Genomic DNA, 21,902 nt, shown 5'->3' on the forward strand with positions numbered 1-21,902 from the left:
GAATCAATCAACATCTCAATGTATCGGAAAGAAAACGTACCTAAGTACCAGGATGTAACGTCAGTGTCCTCTCTCTCTCTCCCTCTCTCCCTCAGACGTGTCGCTGTGTGAGGAGGCCATATTCCAGTCTCTGGCGTCTCTCCGTCTGTCCTCCGTCCCCCTGGAGCGTCTCCTGGAGAGCCTGCCTGGGAAGAGGGTGGACAGGAAGAGTCTGGAGAGGCTTAAGAAGGCCTGCTCCCCCCAGCAGCAGATACTACTCCTGTTGAGACTCTGGAGAGAACAGAACAAAGACCAGGTTAAACTCTACGGCATCATTCAAGGTCAGTAGGATCCGTTTAGTAGAGCTCTGCTATTGGCTGCTGCATATGAGTTCTAAAGACTTTTATCCAATGAGAGGGTCCTGTTATGTCCTGGGCTCATCATATCTATTATCCAATAAGAGGGTCCTGTTATGTCCTGGGCTCATATCTATTATCCAATGAGAGGTTCCTGTTATGTCCTGGGCTCATCATATCTATTATCCAGTGAGAGGGTCCTGTTATGTCCTGGGCTCATCATATCTATTATCCAGTGAGAGGGTCCTGTTATGTCCTGGGCTCATCATATCTATTATCCAATAAGAGGGTCCTGTTATGTCCTGGGCTCATCATATCTATTATCCAATGAGAGGGTCCTGTTATGTCCTGGGCTCATCATATCTATTATCCAATGAGAGGTTCCTGTTATGTCCTGGGCTCATCATATCTATTATCCAGTGAGAGGGTCCTGTTATGTCCTGGGCTCATCATATCTATTATCCAGTGAGAGGGTCCTGTTATGTCCTGGGCTCATCATATCTATTATCCAATAAGAGGGTCCTGTTATGTCCTGGGCTCATCATATCTATTATCCAATGAGAGGGTCCTGTTATGTCCTGGGCTCATCATATCTATTATCCAATGAGAGGGTCCTGTTATGTCCTGGGCTCATCATATCTATTATCCAGTGAACCACTGTGAGTGGAAGGTGTCCAGGTTAGGGGTGTCCAGGTTAGGGGTGTCCAGGTTAGGGGTGTCCAGGTTAGGGGTGTCCAGGTTAAGGGTGTCCAGGTTAGGGCTGTTCAGGTTAGGGCTGTTCAGGTTAGGGGTGTCCAGATTAGGGGTGTCCAGGTTAGGGGTGTCCAGGTTAGTGGTGTCCAGGTTAGGGGTGTACAGGTTATAGCAGAGACTGACTCAACCACACGAGTTCCCAGCCATCCCGTCTTCAGTCAGCTGTTTGTTCTAAAAAATAGTTTTTTTTCATTTTCCTGATGTTCTTCATCCATAACCGTTGGTTACGTGGTTATACGATAATTGTGGCAGCCCTAATCCAGCTGTCTAAGAGTAGTATCATGACTAACCTTTCTCCATTATCCTTTCCCTCCACTGTGAGCGTAAGGTGTCCAGGTGTCTTACAGTAGTATCAGTTTAACCTTAGTTCCTCCTCTACCCTGTGGTCTCAGGTGTGAACCACTGTGAGCATAAGGTGTCCAGGTGTCTTACAGTAGTATCAGTTTAACCTGAGTTCCTCCTCTACCCTGTGGTCTCAGGTGTGAACCACTGTGAGCATAAGGAGTCCAGGTGTCTTACAGTAGTATCAGTTTAACCTGAGTTCCTCCTCTACCCTGTGGTCTCAGGTGTGAACCACTGTGAGCGTAAGGTGTCCAGGTGTGCGGGTTTGAAGAACCTGACCCTGGGTGACCTGATGATGGTGATGAAGAGTCTTCCAGGGGTCCGGGCTCACGAGGAAGACATCAGGGCCGTGGTCTCCTCATGCCGCTCCCAGCAGTACCTCCTGCAGCTCCTACACCTTTGGAAGAACGAGAACAAGGACCTGGACATCAATAAGGTATTGGTCCGCCACCACCATGCACATTAACACGCCTGCCTTAATCTAGACCAATTATGACTGTGGACATTCCTCATTTTTCCTTTTCTACGTACCAACAACAAGATAAGATTATCCAATTAGAAGTGTGTTGGGTTTCCTTTGATGAAAGCACCGCAACGGAGAAGACGGAGTAACTGACTTGATCACTTTGTGTTCTCCTTGATCGTTAAAACAATGTAGTCTGTATATGTATTTGTTTAAATGGTCAAAATAAAAGCTAATCTATTAATCCATCAATGAAAGGGTCTGGCTCACAGCCTGAGCAGGCTCCGACAGCAGGGGGCACCACGTCCGCTCCTCAGGAGCATCAAGAAGATCAACCGGATCATCTCCACCTCCTCCATACACAAGATGTACGAGAAGATGTTCCTCAACATGATTGAGGACGGGACCTGCTTCAACACCAAACCCTTCAACCAATAGGAGAAATGGGGCGGGTCTAAGGTGGGGGAGGGGGAGGGGCAGAACTGGGTTTCAAATACTTAAAAAATGTATCATTTGTTAGAGTCTGCCTGGAGTGTCAGATGGATGGGGTTTGACGTTTTGTGATGTTTCTATTGGTTTATTGCTCCAGACAAGCTCAATCAGGGTCAGATAAAGGTTGTAAATTCATGTTTAAGGTATTTGCACCCCAGGTCTGATGGGGGTGGATCCTAACGTCCACTTACGTCAAATTTTCACTTGGTCTCCCATTGATATCAATGCATGACTAAGTGACAATTCCATTCAAAAATGTAAATTAGGATTAGTCCTAACTGTGTGAAAAACAGGGTTGGGGTCAATTTAGTGGAAATTCAATTCATGAGGATTTTTATTTGTGAATTTGATTTTTAATTCACTTGCTGAATTGACTGAATTAAAAATGGAATTGATTCCAACCTTAGCGAAAAGAGAACTATTTAAAATGTGTATATAGTCTGGTGTCTTTAAGGTGAGGTAGAGGGGTGATAGGGAAGGGGGTGGTGATAGGGAAGGGGGGGTGATAGGGAAGGGGGTGGTGATAGGGAAGTGGGGGTGATAGGGAAGTGGGGGTGATAGGGAAGGGGGTGGTGATAGGGAAGTGGTGGTGATAGGGAAGTGGGGGTGATAGGGAAGGGGGGGTGATAGGGGAGTGGGGGTGATAGGGAAGGGGGGGTGATAGGGGAGTGGGGGTGATAGGGAAGGGGGGGTGATAGGGGAGTGGGGGTGATAGGGAAGGGGGGGCGATAGGGAAGTGGGGGCGATAGGGAAGGGGGGGTGATAGGGAAGGGGGGGGGTGATAGGGAAGTGGTGGTGATAGGGAAGTGGGGGTGATAGGGAAGTGGGGGTGATAGGGAAGGGGGGGTGATAGGGAAGGGGGTGGTGATAGGGAAGGGGGGGTGATAGGGAAGGGGGTGGTGATAGGGAAGTGGGGGCGATAGGGAAGGGGGGGTGATAGGGAAGGGGGGGGTGATAGGGAAGTGGTGGTGATAGGGAAGTGGGGGTGATAGGGAAGTGGGGGTGATAGGGAAGGGGGGGTGATAGGGAAGGGGGTGGTGATAGGGAAGGGGGGGTGATAGGGAAGGGGGTGGTGATAGGGAAGTGGGGGTGATAGGGAAGGGGGGGTGATAGGGAAGGGGGGGTGATAGGGAAGGGGGGGGTGATAGGGAAGGGGGGGGTGATAGGGAAGGGGTGGTGATAGGGAAGGGGGGGTGATAGGGAAGGGGGGGTGATAGGGAAGGGGTGGTGATAGGGAAGGGGGGGTGATAGGGAAGGGGGGGTGATAGGGAAGGGGGGGTGATAGGGAAGGGGGGTGATAGGGAAGGGGGGGGGGGGTCGTCTTGCTTTTTTCACTGTTTTAAAAGGAGGAGATGTATTTCATAATGAAATGTTTCCTCCTGAGTGCGTTCCAAATGGAACCCTATTCCCTATATAGTGCACTACTACCCAATGGGCCCTGGTCAAAAGTAGTGCACTATATAGGTAATAGGGTGCCATTCCCCCCCCGCCACTGTTCTGTGTGGACTGCTGACATCCAAAGCTCTATTGACACTGTCAAAACATTTCAAACATTGTCAGCTTTTATGAATGTACAAAGGAGTGCAATTTGTTTTATTTAAATGTAATTTTTCTGACCAAATTTGTTTGTAAAAGCTTATTTTTATTTCTCTATTAAAAAAACTGGATTCTGAATGCTGCAGGTTTGAATGTTGTTTGTTTGTAGCTGAAGGGATTTGTTTTGTAAATCATTTTTGTATAAAAAAAGGTATGGATCTTTATTTGGGATGTTTCTGGTTGGACCAGCCCTTTTCAAGTCCTTAACATTTGTAAACATTATGTCGAATTATCTGATTAAAATCCATTTGATAAAATTGTTGTATGGTTTTGCTTTCCCCTTACATTAGTGTGAATGTTGAGCCCTGGTGTCGTTACTCTCCTTGCAGTAACCTGTGTCTGACGGAATGGTTTCTGATACACACCACTCCTCCTATTGACTCATTAGTGTGAATGTAGAGCCCTGGTGTCGTTACTCTCCTTGCAGTAACCTGTGTCTGACGGAATGGTTTCTGATACACACCACTCCTCCTATTGACTCATTAGTGTGAATGTAGAGCCCTGGTGTCGTTACTCTCCTTGCAGTAACCTGTGTCTGACGGAATGGTTTCTGATACACACCACTCCTCCTATTGACTCATTAGTGTGAATGTAGAGCCCTGGTGTCGTTACTCTCCTTGCAGTAACCTGTGTCTGACGGAATGGTTTCTGATACACACCACTCCTCCTATTGACTCATTAGTGTGAATGTAGAGCCCTGGTGTCGTTACTCTCCTTGCAGTAACCTGTGTCTGACGGAATGGTTTCTGATACACACCACTCCTCCTATTGACTCATTAGTGTGAATGTTGAGCCCTGGTGTCGTTACTCTCCTTGCAGTAACCTGTGTCTGACGGAATGGTTTCTGATACACACCACTCCTCCTATTGACTCAGTCTTGTTACGCGCATTCATTAAGAAACAGGAAATAGCTTCCTCATTACACTTACTCAATAAGGATGTGGTATTCCTTCCTTGGAAATATAGTGTTTATGTGAAGCTTCAGTGTACAGCTGATATGTAGGGGCCGGCAGGGTAGCCTAGTGGTTAGAGTGTTGGACTAGTAACCGGAAGGTTGCAAGTTCAAATCCCTGCGCTGACAAGGTACAAATCTGTCGTTCTGCCCCTGAACAGGCAGTTAACCCCACTGTTCCTAGGCAGTCTTTGAACATAAGAATGTGTTCTTAACTGACTTGCCTGGTTAAATAAAGGTAAAGAAAAAATGTCCACACTGTCCTGTCCTGTTCTATGAAATGACTTGACTCATCTTTACTCTCCTGCAAAATGAGTATGTGAATGTTCTTCACTGTGTCATTCTGTCTCCTGGAAGGTTCTTCACTGTGTCATTGTCTCCTGGAAGGTTCTTCACTGTGTCATTCTGTCTCCTGGAAGGTTCTTCACTGTGTCAGTCTGTCTCCTGGAAGGTTCTTCACTGTGTCATTCTGTCTCCTGGAAGGTTATTCACTGTGTCATTCTGTCTCCTGGAAGGTTATTCACTGGGTCATTCTGTCTCCTGTAAGGTTATTCACTGTGTCATTCTGTCTCCTGGAAGGTTATTCACTGTGTCATTCTGTCTCCTGGAAGGTTATTCACTGTGTCATTCTGTCTCCTGGAAGGTTATTCACTGTGTCATTCTGTCTCCTGGAAGGTTATTCACTGTGTCATTCTGTCTCCTGGAAGGTTATTCACTGTGTCATTCTGTCTCCTGGAAGGTTGTTCACTGTGTCATTCTGTCTCCTGGAAGGTGGTTCACTGTGTCATTCTATCTCCTGGAAGGTGGTTCACTGGGTCATTCTGTCTCCTGGAAGGTGGTTCACTGTGTCATTCTGTCTCCTGGAAGGTGGTTCACTGTGTCATTCTGTCTCCTGGAAGGTGGTTCACTGTGTCATTCTGTCTCCTGGAAGGTGGTTCACTGTGTCATTCTGTCTCCTGGAAGGTGGTTCACTGGGTCATTCTGTCTCCTGGAAGGTGGTTCACTGTGTCATTCTGTCTCCTGGAAGGTGGTGCACTGTGTCTCTCCTGGAAGGTGGTGCACTGTGTCATTCTGTCTCCTGGAAGGTGGTTCACTGTGTCATTCTGTCTCCTGGAAGGTGGTTCACTGTGTCATTCTGTCTCCTGGAAGGTGGTTCACTGTGTCATTCTGTCTCCTGGAAGGTGGTTCACTGGGTCATTCTGTCTCCTGGAAGGTGGTTCACTGGGTCATTCTGTCTCCTGGAAGGTGGTTCACTGTGTCATTCTGTCTCCTGGAAGGTGGTTCACTGTGTCATTCTGTCTCCTGGAAGGTTATTCACTGGGTCAGTCTGTCTCCTGGAAGGTTATTCACTGGGTCAGTCTGTCTCCTGGAAGGTTATTCACTGGGTCATTCTGTCTCCTGGAAGGTGGTTCACTGTCTCACCTCCACTAGTGTGGTCCCAGATCTGTTTGTGATGTCTTCTAGGGTCATTGTCTCCTCTGTACCAGATGAGACTAGTTGTAACCAGATCAAACTAGTTACGACTATACTAGTCTCATCGGGTTACAACTAGTCTGATCTGGTTAGAACTAGTCTGATCTGGTTAGAACTAGTCTCATCTGGTTAGAATTAGTCTGATCTGGTTACAACTAGTCTCATCTGGTTAGACCTAGTCTGATCTGGTTAGAACTAGTCTGATCTGGTTACAACTAGTCTCATCTGGTTACAACTAGTCTGATCTGGTTACAACTAGTCTCATCTGGTTAGAACTAGTCTGATCTGGTTACAACTAGTCTGATCTGGTTACAACTAGTCTGATCTGGTTACAACTAGTCTGATCTGGTTACAACTAGTCTCATCTGGTTACAACTAGTCTGATCTGGTTACAACTAGTCTCATCTGGTTACAACTAGTCTGATCTGGTTACAACTAGTCTCATCTGGTTACAACTAGTCTCATCTGGTTACAACTAGTCTGATCTGTACCTACTGCTGTTGTCACGCCATCTCACCTTGCTCCTCAGAAAGGAACCAGAGCTCCTTGTTTGGTTGTCAGGAGTGTGTAGTCAGGGTAACTTCCTACGGAGGATCATAATGTTGTCATACATGTTATTATATCTTTAAAGGTCAGCTGACCAGAGTCTAGCCTGATCCCAAGTCATATTGTCACTGGCAGCAACAACGACCATAGGAGTTGGTAAGACAGTACAAACTAGATATGGGACCAGGTTAGACTCTGGTCAGCTGACCTTTAAAGACTGTTCTGCTGTGGTCTACATGAGGACCCAGAAGCCCTTCCACATTTTACCTATAGGAAGTAATGGTGACCTTTACAGAACTTTTTATAGACATGTTTGGTTGTCATGGGAAGTAAGAGTGAGAATGAGTGCGTGTGAGTGAGAGAGAGAGAGAGAGAGAGAGGATGTGTGTTTTTTTTTTTTTACAGAGTCAATGTGGAGGCTATACAGGGGGTACCGGTACAGAGTCAATGTGGAGGCTATATACATGGGGTACCGGTACAGAGTCAATGTGGAGGCTATATACAGGGGGTACCGGTACAGAGTCAATGTGGAGGCTATATACAGGGGGTACCGGTACAGAGTCAATGTGGAGGCTATATACAAGGGGTACCGGTACAGAGTCAATGTGGAGGCTATATACAGGGGGTACCGGTACAGAGTCAATGTGGAGGCTATATACAGGGGGTACCGGTACAGAGTCAATGTGGAGGCTATATACAAGGGGTACCGGTACAGAGTCAATGTGGAGGCTATGTACAGTGGGTACCTGTACAGAGTCAATGTGGAGGCTATATACAGGGATACCGGTACAGAGTCAATGTGCGGGGGCACCGGTTAGTCGAGGTAATATGTACATGTAGGTAGAGTTAAAGTGACTATGCATAAACCATAAATAGAGAGTAGTAGCAGTGTAAAAGAGGGAGGGGGGGGGCAATGCAAATAGTCTGGGTAGCTATTTGATTAGCTGTTCAGGAGTCTTCTGGATTAGGGGTAGAAGCTGTTAAGAAGCTTTTTGGACCTATACTTGGCGCTCCGGTATCTCTTGCTGTGCGGTAGCAGAGAGAACAGTCTATGACTAGGGGAGTCTTTGACAATTTCTAGGGCCTTCCTCTGACACCGCCTGGTATAGAGGTCCTGGATTGCGGGAAGCTTGGGCCATACGCATTACCCTCTGTATTGCCTTGCGGTAGGAGGCCGAGCAGTTGCCATACCAGGCGGTGATGCAACCAGATGCTCTTGATGGTGCAGCTGTATAACTTTTTGAGGATCTCAGGACCCATGCCAAATCTTTTCAGTGTCCTGAGGGGGAATATGCGCTGTCTTGCCCTCTTCACCTGTTATGACTAATTGGGGGACACCAGGTGTGTTATGACTAACTGGGGACACCTGGTGTGTTATGACTAACTGGGACACCAGGTGTGTTATGACTAACTGGGGACACCAGGTGTGTTATGACTAACTGGGGACACCTGGTGTGTTATGACTAACTGGGGACACCAGGTGTGTTATGACTAATTGGGGACACCAGGCGTGTTATGACTAACTGGGGACACCAGGTGTGTTATGACTAATTGGGGACACCAGGCGTGTTATGATTAACTGGGGACACCAGGCGTGTTATGACTAACTGGGGACACCAGGTGTGTTATGACTAATTGGAGACACCAGGCGTGTTATGACTAACTGGGGACACCAGGTGTGTTATGACTAACTGGGACACCAGGTGTGTTATGACTAACTGGGGACACCAGGTGTGTTATGACTAATTGGGGACACCGGGCGTGTTATGACTAACTGGGGACACCAGGTGTGTTATGACTAATTGGGGACACCAGGTGTGCTATGACTAACTGGGGACACCAGGTGTGCTATGACTAACTGGGGACACCAGGTGTGTTATGACTAATTGGGGACACCAGGCGTGTTGTGACTAATTGGGGACACCAGGCTTGTTTTGACTAATTGGGGACACCAGGCATGTTGTGACTAATTGGGGACACCAGGTGTGTTATGACTAACTGGGGACACCAGGCGTGTTATGACTAACTGGGGACACCAGGTGTGTTATGACTAATTGGGGACACCAGGCGTGTTATAACTAACTGGGGACACCAGGCGTGTTATGACTAACTGGGGACACCAGGCTGGTTATGATTAACTGGGGACACCAGGCGTGTTGTGACTAACTGGGGACACCAGGTGTGTTATGACTAACTGGGGACACCAGGCGTGTTATAACTAATTGGGGACACCAGGCATGTTATGACTAACTGGGGACACCAGGTGTGTTATGACTAACTGGGGAAACCAGGTGTGTTGTGACTAACTGGGGACACCAGGTGTGTTGTGACTAACTGACGACACCAGGTGTATTATGACTAATTGGGGACACCAGGCGTGTTGTGACTAACTGGGGACACCAGGTGTGTTGTGACTAATTGGGGACACCAGGTGTGTTATGACTAATTGGGGACACCAGGCGTGTTATGACTAATTGGGGACACCAGGCATGTTATGACTAACTGGGGACACCAGGTGTGTTATGACTAACTGGGGACACCAGGTGTGTTGTGACTAACTGAGGACACCAGGTGTGTTATGACTAATTGGGGACACCAGGCGTGTTGTGACTAACTGGGGACACCAGGTGTGTTATGACTAACTGGGGACACCAGGTGTGTTGTGACTAACTGAGGACACCAGGTGTGTTATGACTAATTGGGGACACCAGGCGTGTTGTGACTAACTGGGGACACCAGGTGTGTTGTGAAGGTGTTATAATATGATCTAATAGAGGGCATGTCTCCATGTCTCTGACTCCTCCCCTTCCTCTTTCTAGTCCACGGTTCAGGATAAAGGGCGATAAGGTCTGAATCAGCCCACAATAGAGGATATGACTCCTCCCCTTCCTCATTCTAGTCGGTTGACGATAAAGTGCGATAAGGTCTGAATCAGCCCACAATAGAGGATATGACTCCTCCCCTTCCTCTTTCTAGTGGTTGACGATAAAGGGCAGAGAGAAGGATCCATGATCAAGTCCTTTTACAGCTGGACAAGCGACAACATCAACATGGTGAGTCACTCTTCTGATGATGGGATAATGACACATACAAGGATGTTCCTTTTTAACACATTATTTATATATTGCAACATTTTAAAGTTACATATTTCGGTATATTGTACAATGTGAATGTGTTGCCATGACAAAAAGCTGTTTGTAATTATTAGTCAATTTTACAATAATGTTGTGTAATAAATGGGTAGCCCCTTAGCCTACAGTTGAAACCTTTATATCAATCAAATGTATTGTCAGAACGTGCTCCAAACAAAGTGCATTCTTTTCTTATATTTACAGTTGTTCACAATCCTCGTAGTGCTGGCGTCGGTTGATCTCAGCTGTAGCGCAATGAAAGAGGTTCTTCAAAGTCAGACCCCCGCCACGTATCACCACATGGACTCCTCCACCGACCAGTTACTCACCTGTCATCGCTGTCCACCTGGCCATCACATGTCTGCGCACTGCACCGCCACCACGCAGACCGTGTGTACACCATGTCCATCAGGCCACTACACTCAGTACTGGAACTACCTGCACAAGTGCCTGTACTGCGGCACGTTCTGTGGGGAGCACCAGGTGGTCAAGGAGGAGTGCTCGGTTCTCAGTGACAGGGTGTGTGAGTGCAAAGGAGGATATTACTGGGACGCCGATTTCTGTATCAGACACACGGAGTGTCCTTCTGGCTACGGGGTGAAACGGAGAGGTAAGAAACAGAATGGACAGATATGTCACCATTTCCGTCTTTGCGCAATAGCGTTATTTTGCAGATAGATCGAAAAACGGTATATAACGGTTTATAACGGACAAATAGTAATATACATGTGTTTAAAAATGTCAAATGCCCCCACAGGTACGACGGAGACGGACACAGAGTGTGAAAAATGCCCTCACGGTTCCTTCTCCTACAGCACTTCTTCGCGCGCGCTGTGCGTAAATCACACGGATTGCGCGTCACTGGGGCGGAAGACGGTCCTCAGGGGTACGTGTTGGCACGACAACCTCTGCGCCCTTTCCTGTGAAGAACTGAAAGATGGAGGTGGGTATCACATTATCGACAAGATCTTGATATTGACTTTTGTTTTTAGCTGTGGTGTATTTCAAACCCAAATACTGAAACAGAATTTGTGGTCTATATTTTATTTATTGCAGACTTTTATGAAATGTAATGAAAGTAATATTCGTATATTTTTGTATTACATTGGTATTATGCATTAGTATTACGTTAGTGTTACTGACAGACACATCAAAATGTTTTCCTCGTTGGCAGGTGAGTTTAAACTACTCAGAACTTTCCTTCCTGACTTCTTCACTCATCACAAGATGAGAGTGGTGAAGCTGAGGAAGCTGGTCTGGAGGTTGATGGCCACTGAAGAGGAGCAGGAGCACCAGGTTAGAGAGACAGACCCTAAGTATTGTGTGTGTATGTACTGATCGATGCTACTGAATGTAATGTCATATATGAACACATAAATGATAAATGGAGACCTAGAATAGCAGGTCTCTGTCTTGTTTTCCTCCGTTTTGAGTCAGTACAGAACCGTAGTTATATTTCTCTTGTTTTACAGTGGGGCAAAAAAGCATTTAGTCAGCCACCAATTGTGCAAGTTCTCCCACTTAAAAAGATGAGAGAGGCCTGTAATTTTCATCATAGGTACACTTCAACTATGACAGACAAAATGAGAAAAAAAACACATTGTAGGATTTTTAATGAATTTATTTGCAAATTATGGTATAAGTATTTGGTCAATAACAAAAGTTTATCTCAATACTTGTGGACAGGTGTCTTTTATACTGATAACAAGTTCAAACAGGTGCCATTAATACAGGTAACGAGTGGAGGACAGAGGAGCCTCTTAAAGAAGAAGTTACAGGTCTGTGAGAGCCAGAAATCTTGCTTGTTTGTAGGTGACCAAATACTTATTTTCCACCATAATTTGCAAATAAATTCATTAAATCCTACAATGTGATTTTCTGGATTTTTTTTCTAATTTTGTCTGTCATAGTTGAAGTGTACCTATGATGAAAATTACAGGCCTCTCATCTTTTTAAGTGGGAGAACTTGCACAATTGGTGGCTGACTAAATACTTTTTTTTGCCCCTCTGTACAGTGATGTAGTTCTGTCGTTAAGCTGTTGTTGTCTATTCATGTTCTGTATTATGCCCTGGTTGATATTGCGTGTGGGACCCAGGAAGAGTAGTTGTTGCTCTGGCAACAACTAACAGGGATCCTAATGAAATACCAAATGATCAACAGACACCGTTAGAGGTTTACATTTAACCTGGCCTTTAATCAATGGTTCTCCTTCATTATTATTATTAGAAAATGTGCCTCAATTTGAAATGAAATTTAAATAACGTTGAATTTGATTTGATTTGAGCAGGAGCAGCAGCAGCACCCAGCCAGCAGCCTCTCCCAGTCCGGCCAGAGAGGCCTCTTGCAGGACCAGGTGAAGGACTGGATCAGGGATGCCTCAGAGGAAGACCTGAGGAGACTCCCTGAAATACTGAGGAAGACCCATCAGAGTGTGATGGCCGAGAGACTAGAGGGGAAGATGAGGGAGTTACAGGAAGCCTCTGATTGTAACTCGGTTAGAAACGGGGTGACCTCATCACCTCACTGTGATGTAGAAGAGGTTTCTCAATCTGAATAACTCACGGATTGGATACAGTACCATATAGCCTACAGTGATCATGAATATACTACTGTAAACCACTGTGCTGTATGCTGTATGCCTGTGTGTTCACTGGTCCAAAATACTGGTCAGTTATGGTTGTACAATGTGTCTGCTTTGTCCTGGTCAAATAATGAAACATTAATATCAGTCCTCAGGGAACGAGATGGTCCTTTTTCCTACTAAAGCCATGACACCACCTTCACACTGTCATCTAATACCTCACACAGTGGTTCTACCTTCATACTGTCATCTAATACCTCACACAGTGGTTGTACCTTCACACTGTCATTGTCTTCTTATCTAATACCTCACACAGTGGTTCTACCTTCACACTGTCGTTGTCTTATCTAATACCTCACACAGTGGTTCTCCCTTCACACTGTCGTTGTCTTCTTATCTAATACCACACACAGTGGTTCTACCTTCACACTGTCGTTGTCTTCTTATCTAATACCTCACACAGTGGTTCTCCCTTCATACTGTCGTTGTCTTCTTATCTAATACCACACACAGTGGTTCTACCTTCACACTGTCGTTGTCTTCTTATCTAATACCTCACACAGTGGTTCTCCCTTCATACTGTCGTTGTCTTCTTATCTAATACCTCACACAGTGGTTCTCCCTTCACACTGTCATTGTCTTCTTATCTAATACCACACACAGTGGTTCTACCTTCACACTGTCGTTGTCTTCTTATCTAATACCACACACAGTGGTTCTACCTTCACACTGTCGTTGTCTTCTTATCTAATACCTCACACAGTGGTTCTACCTTCATACTGTTGTTGTCTTCTTATCTAATACCTCACACAGTGGTTCTACCTTCACACTGTCATTGTCTTCTTATCTAATACCTCACACAGTGGTTCTCCCTTCATACTGTCGTTGTCTTCGTATCTAATACCTCACACAGTGGTTCTCCCTTCATACTGTCGTTGTCTTCGTATCTAATACCTCACACAGTGGTTCTACCTTCACACTGTCGTTGTCTTCTTATCTAATACCACACACAGTGGTTTTAGTGTTAACAGAGAATTGTAATATTTCATCTGACAGTTAAGTGAATCATTTTAGTCGACAACTAGTAAACGTTTATGCACACACAACTAGGAGTCACCTCTTATCTCCTGTCAACAGATGTAAACCATGATGAGGCAACAGATGTAAATCAACAAGGAGTCACCTCTTATCTCCTATCTTATCTCCTATCTTATCCTATCTCCTATCTTATCTCCACCTCTTATCTCTCTGTTCCCCCAAACCTCCTCATGCCTCCTGTCAACAGATATATTGTAAAATATGATGTCATCAAGTAGTCAAGTCTTTCTACACTCATAAAGAGGTGACCCCCCCACACTCATAAAGAGGTGAACCCCCCCCACCCTCATAAAGAGGTGACCCCCCCCCCCACACTCATAAAGAGGTGACCCCCCCCACACTCATAAAGAGGTCCCCCCCACCACACTCATAAAGAGGTGACCCCCCCCCCCACTCATAAAGAGGTGCCCCCCCACACTCATAAAGAGGTGACCCCCCCACCACACTCATAAAGAGGTGACCCCCCCCCACACTCATAAAGACGTGACCCCCCCCACACTCATAAAGAGGTGACCCTCCCCCCCACACTCATAAAGAGGTGACCCCCCCTCCCCCCCACACTCATAATGAGGTGACCCTCCCCCCCACACTCATAAAGAGGTGACCCTCCCCCCAACACTCATAAAGAGGTGACCCCCCCCCCACACTCATAAAGAGGTGACCCCCCCCCCCCACACTCATAAAGAGGTGACCCCCCCCACACCCTAAACATCTCTCCATCCAACACCCAAACCTTCACCATGCAATATGTCAACAACAGGCTAGCCAGCGTGATTCATGTCTTCACAAGGCTCCTCCCAAACCTTCACCATACAATATGTCAACAACAGGCTAGCCAGCGTGATTCATGTCTTCACAAGGCTCCTCCCAAACCTTCACCATACAATATGTCAACAACAGGCTAGCCAGCGTGATTCATGTCTTCACAAGGCTCCTCTACAATTGTGGTGACACACCGTGGTACAGTTAGTGTGTTGGTTTGTGTTTATGTCCAACATACTATAACCAGGGTAAAGGTGACATAGAAACATATTTTACCTCATGGGGTCACTCAAAATGGCCGACTAGTTATTTCTATAGAGGGGAGGTGAGGTCCCCGTGTCTGACTGCTGAAGACAACCAGGTCAGGCCACCGTCATGTCTGGTTCCTGGGTCTCAAATGTTCCTCAAATTAGATCCTTTGAACCAATAGTGTGTGTGTGTTTGCGTGTGTGTTTGCGTGTGTGTGTGCGTGTGTGCGTGCGTGTGTGTGTGTTAATTAACCAATAGGGTCCGCTGATGGAGGTGAGGTGACTACTCAACCAAACGTTTGAAACCTCAAACCTGACACAGAGAAGCCACTAACCGGTGCTGTCCTTCTTCACCAAGCAGCACGTTAGGGACAGAAGGGGACAAACCTGACACAGAGAAGCCACTAACCGGTGCTGTCCTTCTTCACCAAGCAGCACGTTAGGGACAGAAGGGGACAAACCTGACACAGAGAAGCCACTAACCGGTGCTGTCCTTCTTCACCAAGCAGCAGAACACGTTAGGGACAGAAGGGGACAAACCTGACACAGAGAAGCCACTAACCGGTGCTGTCCTTCTTCACCAAGCAGCAGAACACGTTAGGGACAGAAGGGGACAAACCTGACACAGAGAAGCCACTAACCGGTGCTGTCCTTCTTCACCAAGCAGCACGTTAGGGACAGAAGGGGACAAACCTGACACAGAGAAGCCACTAACCGGTGCTGTCCTTCTTCACCAAGCAGCAGAACACGTTAGGGACAGAAGGGGACAAACCTGACACAGAGAAGCCACTAACCGGTGCTGTCCTTCTTCACCAAGCAGCACGTTAGGGACAGAAGGGGACAAACCTGACACAGAGAAGCCACTAACCGGTGCTGTCCTTCTTCACCAAGCAGCAGAACACGTTAGGGACAGAAGGGGACAAACCTGACACAGAGAAGCCACTAACCGGTGCTGTCCTTCTTCACCAAGCAGCAGAACACGTTAGGGACAGAAGGGGACAAACCTGACACAGAGAAGCCACTAACCGGTGCTGTCCTTCTTCACCAAGCAGCAGAACACGTTAGGGACAGAAGGGGACAAACCTGACACAGAGAAGCCACTAACCGGTGCTGTCCTTCTTCACCAAGCAGCAGAACACGTTAGGGACAGAAGGGGACAAACCTGACACAGAGAAGCCACTAACCGGTGCTGTCCTTCTTCACCAAGCAGCAGAACACGTTAGGGACAGAAGGGGACAAACCTGACACAGAGAAGCCACTAACCGGTGCTGTCCTTCTTCACCAAGCAGCAGAACACGTTAGGGACAGAAGGGGACAAACCTGACACAGAGAAGCCACTAACCGGTGCTGTCCTTCTTCACCAAGCAGCAGAACACGTTAGGGACAGAAGGGGACAAACCTGACACAGAGAAGCCACTAACCGGTGCTGTCCTTCTTCACCAAGCAGCAGAACACGTTAGGGACAGAAGGGGACAAACCTGACACAGAGAAGCCACTAACCGGTGCTGTCCTTCTTCACCAAGCAGCAGAACACGTTAGGGACAGAAGGGGACAAACCTGACACAGAGAAGCCACTAACCGGTGCTGTCCTTCTTCACCAAGCAGCAGAACACGTTAGGGACAGAAGGGGACAAACCTGACACAGAGAAGCCACTAACCGGTGCTGTCCTTCTTCACCAAGCAGCAGAACACGTTAGGGACAGAAGGGGACAAACCTGACACAGAGAAGCCACTAACCGGTGCTGTCCTTCTTCACCAAGCAGCAGAACACGTTAGGGACAGAAGGGGACAAACCTGACACAGAGAAGCCACTAACCGGTGCTGTCCTTCTTCACCAAGCAGCACGTTAGGGACAGAAGGGGACAAACCACAATGTAAAAAAAGTTAAGTGCTTTAACTGGAAATGGTGGAGAGAAATGAAAAATTAGGGAAAAAATGAAGGTCCACTTTAAAAATCTAGATTTAGGTCTTTTAGATAATTGTGTTTGTCTGTGTCCCAGACCTGCAGTCTTAAGTGATTTTCATCCTGTTTGTCATACATCTTCAGCCCGACACGTCACCATTTATAGTCAGTAATCAATGTAAAAAAAAAAAAACTTAAATTGTCACAAATAGCTTTTTAAATCTATTAATGAGTGTCTGAAATAGTCTCCTCTGAAATAGTCTTCTCTGAAATGGTCCAAACAACCCCTGGCTGTCATTGACCACTGTCTGTACGATTACAATTTCGGGGAGAGAGAACGAGAACAGAACTGAAACAATTATTTTAACTTCAGGACTTTCCCCAGGAAACGAACCGATCAGAAATCCCCCCGGGTGATGTTGTCCAGGGATGTCTCCCAAATGGAACCCCAGTCCATATATAGTGCACTACTTTTGACCAGAGTCCTATAGGGCCCTGATGCAAAGTAGTGCACTATATAGGGAATAGTGTTCCATTTGAGATGTAGCCCAAACCTCTACATGTTAAGGAGCATTCTGACATGGTTGTTTTCAACATCCCACATTTGTTCTTTCTCTGGCTATTTCTGCTTCATTCCACCATGACACACAATAGGTACTCTCTCTCTCTCTCTCTCTCTCTCTCTCTTTCTCCTCCCTCGCTCTCTCTCTCTCTTTCTCCCCCCTCGCTCTCTCTCTCTCTTTCTCACCCCCCCCTCTCTCTCTTTCTCCTTAATCGCTCTTTCTCTCTCTCTCTCTTTCTCACCCCCCCTCTCTCTCTAGCGCTCTCTCTTGTGCTCTCTCTCTCTTTCTCCCCCCTCTCTCTCTCTCTTTCTCACCCCCCCCTCTCTCTAGCTCTCTCTCTTGTGCTCTCTCTCTCTTTCTCCCCCCTCTCTCTCTCTTTCTCCCCCCTCGCTCTCTCTCTCTTGTGCTCTCTCTCTTGTGCCTCTCCCTCTCTCTCTTATGCTCTCCCTCTCTCTCTCTTGTGCTCTCCCTCTCTCTCTCTTGTGCTCTCCCTCTCTCTCTCTTATGCTCTCCCTCTCTCTCTCTTGTGCTCTCCCTCTCTCTCTCTTGTGCTCTCCCTCTCTCTCTCATGCTCTCCCTCTCTCTCTCTTATGCTCTCCCTCTCTCTCTCTTATGCTCTCCCTCTCTCTCTCTTATGCTCTCCCTCTCTCTCTCTTGTGCTCTCTCTCTCTTTCTTTCTTTCGGTCTTTCTCAGAAGCTGGAGGCTGGAACAATCTGAATGTTCCAGATCGGTCCCAAACACAGTCACCCGAATTTCCACATTTTTTCCCCCTGCATTTTATTTTTGTGAAAGTGTGACTGTGTTTCTGCCTGACCACAATGCCTGAAAAACAAATATTTTTCCTTCTGGAATAAACACACAGATTACATCCTAAATTACACTCTATTTCCTATATAAGTGCACATATGTTGACCAAACCCCATAAAGGCTCTCATTAAAAGTAGTGCACTATATAGGAAGTAGGGTGTGATTTGGGAAACACAAACACACTTGGTTAAACTAGACACAATGAGCTCCGTTCCAGCTCTTTAGCTTTAAGGGATAATACACGTCATGTCTTCTGCTGTGAGCAGATCCGATGACAGAGTAGTAGATAAATATCCCCTGCATGATTACTGTGGTGTTCTGAGAAAGACAGGGAACCTGTGAGCACACAGCACGGCAGATAGTGTTACCATCTTCTGTTTCTAAGGGGTCAGTGTTGATATCAACAAAGCCAAAACAATGATTCTCAACCTTATATACCGAGTGAGGTTGTTATCTGTGTTGGGTGCCCAACATAGATATCTTTGACACTCGTGGGGGTGCCCTGATTTGTTATGGGTGTTCCCAGTACCCCCCCCAACCCACCTGTAAGTTGAACCCTGCTGTCAACACAACTAATGTTCTGTAACTGAAATGGTACGTCTTGGAGAAAGACACCAAATAGCTCCCTTCTCACTAGTTTCAAATGAACAAGACAATCTCACCACTCAAGAATAAGGAACCGTTCCTCATCCCGGATGATGCTAGGCACAATTGGCCCAGCGTCGTCCGGGGTTTGGCCCGGGGTAGGGGGCCAAAACACTGTAAATACGAATTTGTTCTTTAACTGACTTGCCTATTGTAAAAAAATCTGCTCAGTACAAAGATTCTGATGTTGGACTCCTGATCAAAACCTGTCACTTTACTGCCATCTATTGGCAGGATTAAGTCATCATTTGTTATAATTTCCCATTTATTTTCTTGACCAGACAGGGTCAACACTTTAGGGTAAATCTAACCTCATCACAAGACTAATTGCGGATAGCAATAGGAGGAAGTGTCTGGTAAACGAGATTAGGGTGAATCCATATTAAAAACAACGTAAACAGGACGTGCTGATTGGACTCTTGTCCTGTGGTAACGACTCAGTGATTTAAGATTGAAGTCAAGGTGATGGGTTGTGATGAACTTTATGCTCCATCCTGCTCACTGCATCACTGCGTCCCTGGGAGGGTTGCGTCACCTGAGTGGGTTGAGTCAACATCAACATTACCTACCCCATCAACATCACCTTCCCCATCAACATCACCTTCCCCATTAACATCACCTTCCCCATCAACATCAACATTACCTTCCCCATCATCATTACCTTCCCCATCAACATCATCATTACCTTCCCCATCAACATTACCTCCCCCATCAACATCAACATTACCTTCCCCATCAACATCACCTTCCCCATCAACATTACCTTCCCCCATCAACATCAACATTACCTTCCCCATCAACATCAACATCACCTTCCCCATCAACATCAACATTACCTTCCCCATCAACATCAACATTACCTTCCCCGTCAACATCAACATTACCTTCCCCATCAACATCATCATTACCCTTCCCATCAACATCATCATTACCTTCCCCATCAACATCAACATTACCTTCCCCATCAACATCATCATTACCTTCCCCATCAACATCATCATTACCTTCCCCATCAACATCATCATTACCTCCCCCATCAACATCATCATTACCTTCCCCATCAACATCAACATTACCTTCCCCACCAACATCATCCTTCCCTCCCCCATCAACATCATCATTACCTTCCCCATCAACATCATCATTACCTTCCCCATCAACATCATCATTACCTCCCCATCAACATCAACATTACCTACCCCATCAACATCAACATTACCTTCCCCATCAACATCAACATTACATTCCCCATCAGCATCAACATGACCTTCCCCATCAACATTACCTTCCCCATCAACGTCAACATTGCCTTCCCCATCAACATTACCTTCCCCATCAACATTAACATTACCTTCCCCATCAACATCATCATTACCTTCCCCACCAACATCATCATTACCTTCCCCATCAACATCAACATTACCTGCCCCATCAACATCAACATTACCTTCCCCATCAACATCAACATTACCTTCCCCATCAACATCATCATTACCTTCCCCATCAACATCATCATTACCTTCCCCATCAACATCATCATTACCTCCCCATCAACATCAACATTACCTACCCCATCAACATCAACATTACCTTCCCCATCAACATCAACATTACATTCCCCATCAGCATCAACATTACCTTCCCCATCAACATTACCTTCCCCATCAACGTCAACATTACCTTCCCCATCAACATTACCTTCCCCATCAACATTAACATTACCTTCCCCATCAACATCATCATTACCTTCCCCACCAACATCATCATTACCTTCCCCATCAACATCAACATTACCTGCCCCATCAACATCAACATTACCTTCCCCATCAACGTCAACATTACCTTCCCCATCAACATCATCATTACCTTCCCCATCAACATCAACATTACCTTCCCCATCAACATCATCATTCAAATCAAATCACATTTATTTATATAGCCCTTCGTACATCAGCTGATATCTCAAAGTGCTGTACAGAAACCCAGCCTAAAACCCCAAACAGCAAGCAATGTAGGTGTAGAAGCACGGTGGCTAGGAAAAACTCCCTAGAAAGGCCAATACCTAGGAAGAAACCTAGAGAGGAACCAGACTATGTGGGGTGGCCAGTCCTCTTCTGGCTGTGCCGGGTGGAGATTATAACAGAACATGGCCAAGATGTTCAAATGTTCATAAATGACCAGCATGGTCGAATAATAATAAGGCAGAACAGTTGAAACTGGAGCAGCAGCACAGTCAGGTGGAAGTTGAAACTGGAGCAGCAGCATGGCCAGGTGGACTGGGGACAGCAAGGAGTCATCATGTCAGGTAGTCCTGGGGCATGGTCCTAGGGCTCAGGTCCCCCGAGAGAGAGAAAGAAAGAGAGAAGGAGAGAATTAGAGAACGCACACTTAGATTCACACAGGACACCGAATAGGACAGGAGAAGTACTCCAGATATAACAAACTGACCCCAGCCCCCCGACACATAAACTACTGCAGCATAAATACTGGAGGCTGAGACAGGAGGGGTCAGGAGACACTGTGGCCCCATCCGAGGACACCCCCGGACAGGGCCAAACAGGAAGGATATAACCCCACCCACTTTGCCAAAGCACAGCCCCCACACCACTAGAGGGATATCTTCAACCACCAACTTACCATCCTGAGACAAGGCTGAGTATAGCCCACAAAGATCTCCGCCATGGCACAACCCAAGGGGGGGGCACCAACCCAGACAGGATGACCACAACAGTGAATCAACCCACTCAGGTGACGCACCCCCTCCAGGGACGGCATGAGAGAGCCCCAGCAAGCCAGTGACTCAGCCCCTGTAATAGGGTTAGAGGCAGAGAATCCCAGTGGAAAGAGGGGAACCGGCCAGGCAGAGACAGCAAGGGCGGTTCGTTGCTCCAGAGCCTTTCCGTTCACCTTCCCACTCCTGGGCCAGACTACACTCAATCATATGACCCACTGAAGAGATGAGTCTTCAGTAAAGACTTAAAGGTTGAGACCGAGTTTGCGTCTCTGACATGGGTAGGCTGACCGTTCCATAAAAATGGAGCTCTATAGGAGAAAGCCCTGCCTCCAGCTGTTTGCTTAGAAATTCTAGGGACAATTAGGAGGCCTGCGTCTTGTGACCGTAGCGTACGTGTAGGTATGTACGGCAGGACCAAATCAGAGAGATAGGTAGGAGCAAGCCCATGTAATGCTTTGTAGGTTAGCAGTAAAACC

General features: G+C 46.6%; 2 protein-coding genes across 2 annotated transcripts in view; both read left to right on the forward strand.

Annotated features, from left to right (window-relative positions):
• Positions 1 to 2,685, forward strand: part of LOC109885034 (tumor necrosis factor receptor superfamily member 11B-like) — a 28,059-nt gene extending 25,374 nt beyond the window's left edge. The window contains exons 4-6 of the mRNA XM_031812204.1: positions 96 to 320; positions 1,655 to 1,866; positions 2,152 to 2,685. Of these exons, the coding sequence (XP_031668064.1) occupies positions 96 to 320; positions 1,655 to 1,866; positions 2,152 to 2,331 (617 nt within the window). The 3' untranslated portion in view covers positions 2,332 to 2,685. The remainder of the gene's footprint in view (positions 1 to 95; positions 321 to 1,654; positions 1,867 to 2,151) is intronic.
• Positions 2,686 to 9,870: 7,185 nt separating this feature from the next.
• On the forward strand, positions 9,871 to 12,824 carry LOC109885035 (tumor necrosis factor receptor superfamily member 11B-like). Its single transcript, XM_031812177.1, has 5 exons — positions 9,871 to 10,005; positions 10,288 to 10,693; positions 10,841 to 11,026; positions 11,258 to 11,379; positions 12,372 to 12,824. The coding sequence occupies exons 1-5, from the start codon at positions 9,961 to 9,963 to the stop codon at positions 12,639 to 12,641; spliced, it is 1,029 nt and encodes a 342-aa protein (XP_031668037.1). The 5' UTR covers positions 9,871 to 9,960; the 3' UTR covers positions 12,642 to 12,824.
• Positions 12,825 to 21,902: the final 9,078 nt, after the last annotated feature.

Source organism: Oncorhynchus kisutch, unplaced genomic scaffold (assembly GCF_002021735.2).
Source record: "Oncorhynchus kisutch isolate 150728-3 unplaced genomic scaffold, Okis_V2 Okis02a-Okis13b_hom, whole genome shotgun sequence".
NCBI lineage: Eukaryota > Metazoa > Chordata > Actinopteri > Salmoniformes > Salmonidae > Oncorhynchus > Oncorhynchus kisutch.

Excerpts from the sequence above, each read along its gene's own strand:
- LOC109885035 (XM_031812177.1), top strand. The coding sequence starts at position 9,961 with ATGATCAAGTCCTTTTACAGCTGGACAAGCGACAACATCAACATG. Across the intron at positions 10,006-10,287 it reads CAAGCGACAACATCAACATG|TTGTTCACAATCCTCGTAGT; the intron begins GTGAGTCACTCT and ends TTATATTTACAG. Across the intron at positions 11,380-12,371 it reads AAGAGGAGCAGGAGCACCAG|GAGCAGCAGCAGCACCCAGC; the intron begins GTTAGAGAGACA and ends TGATTTGAGCAG.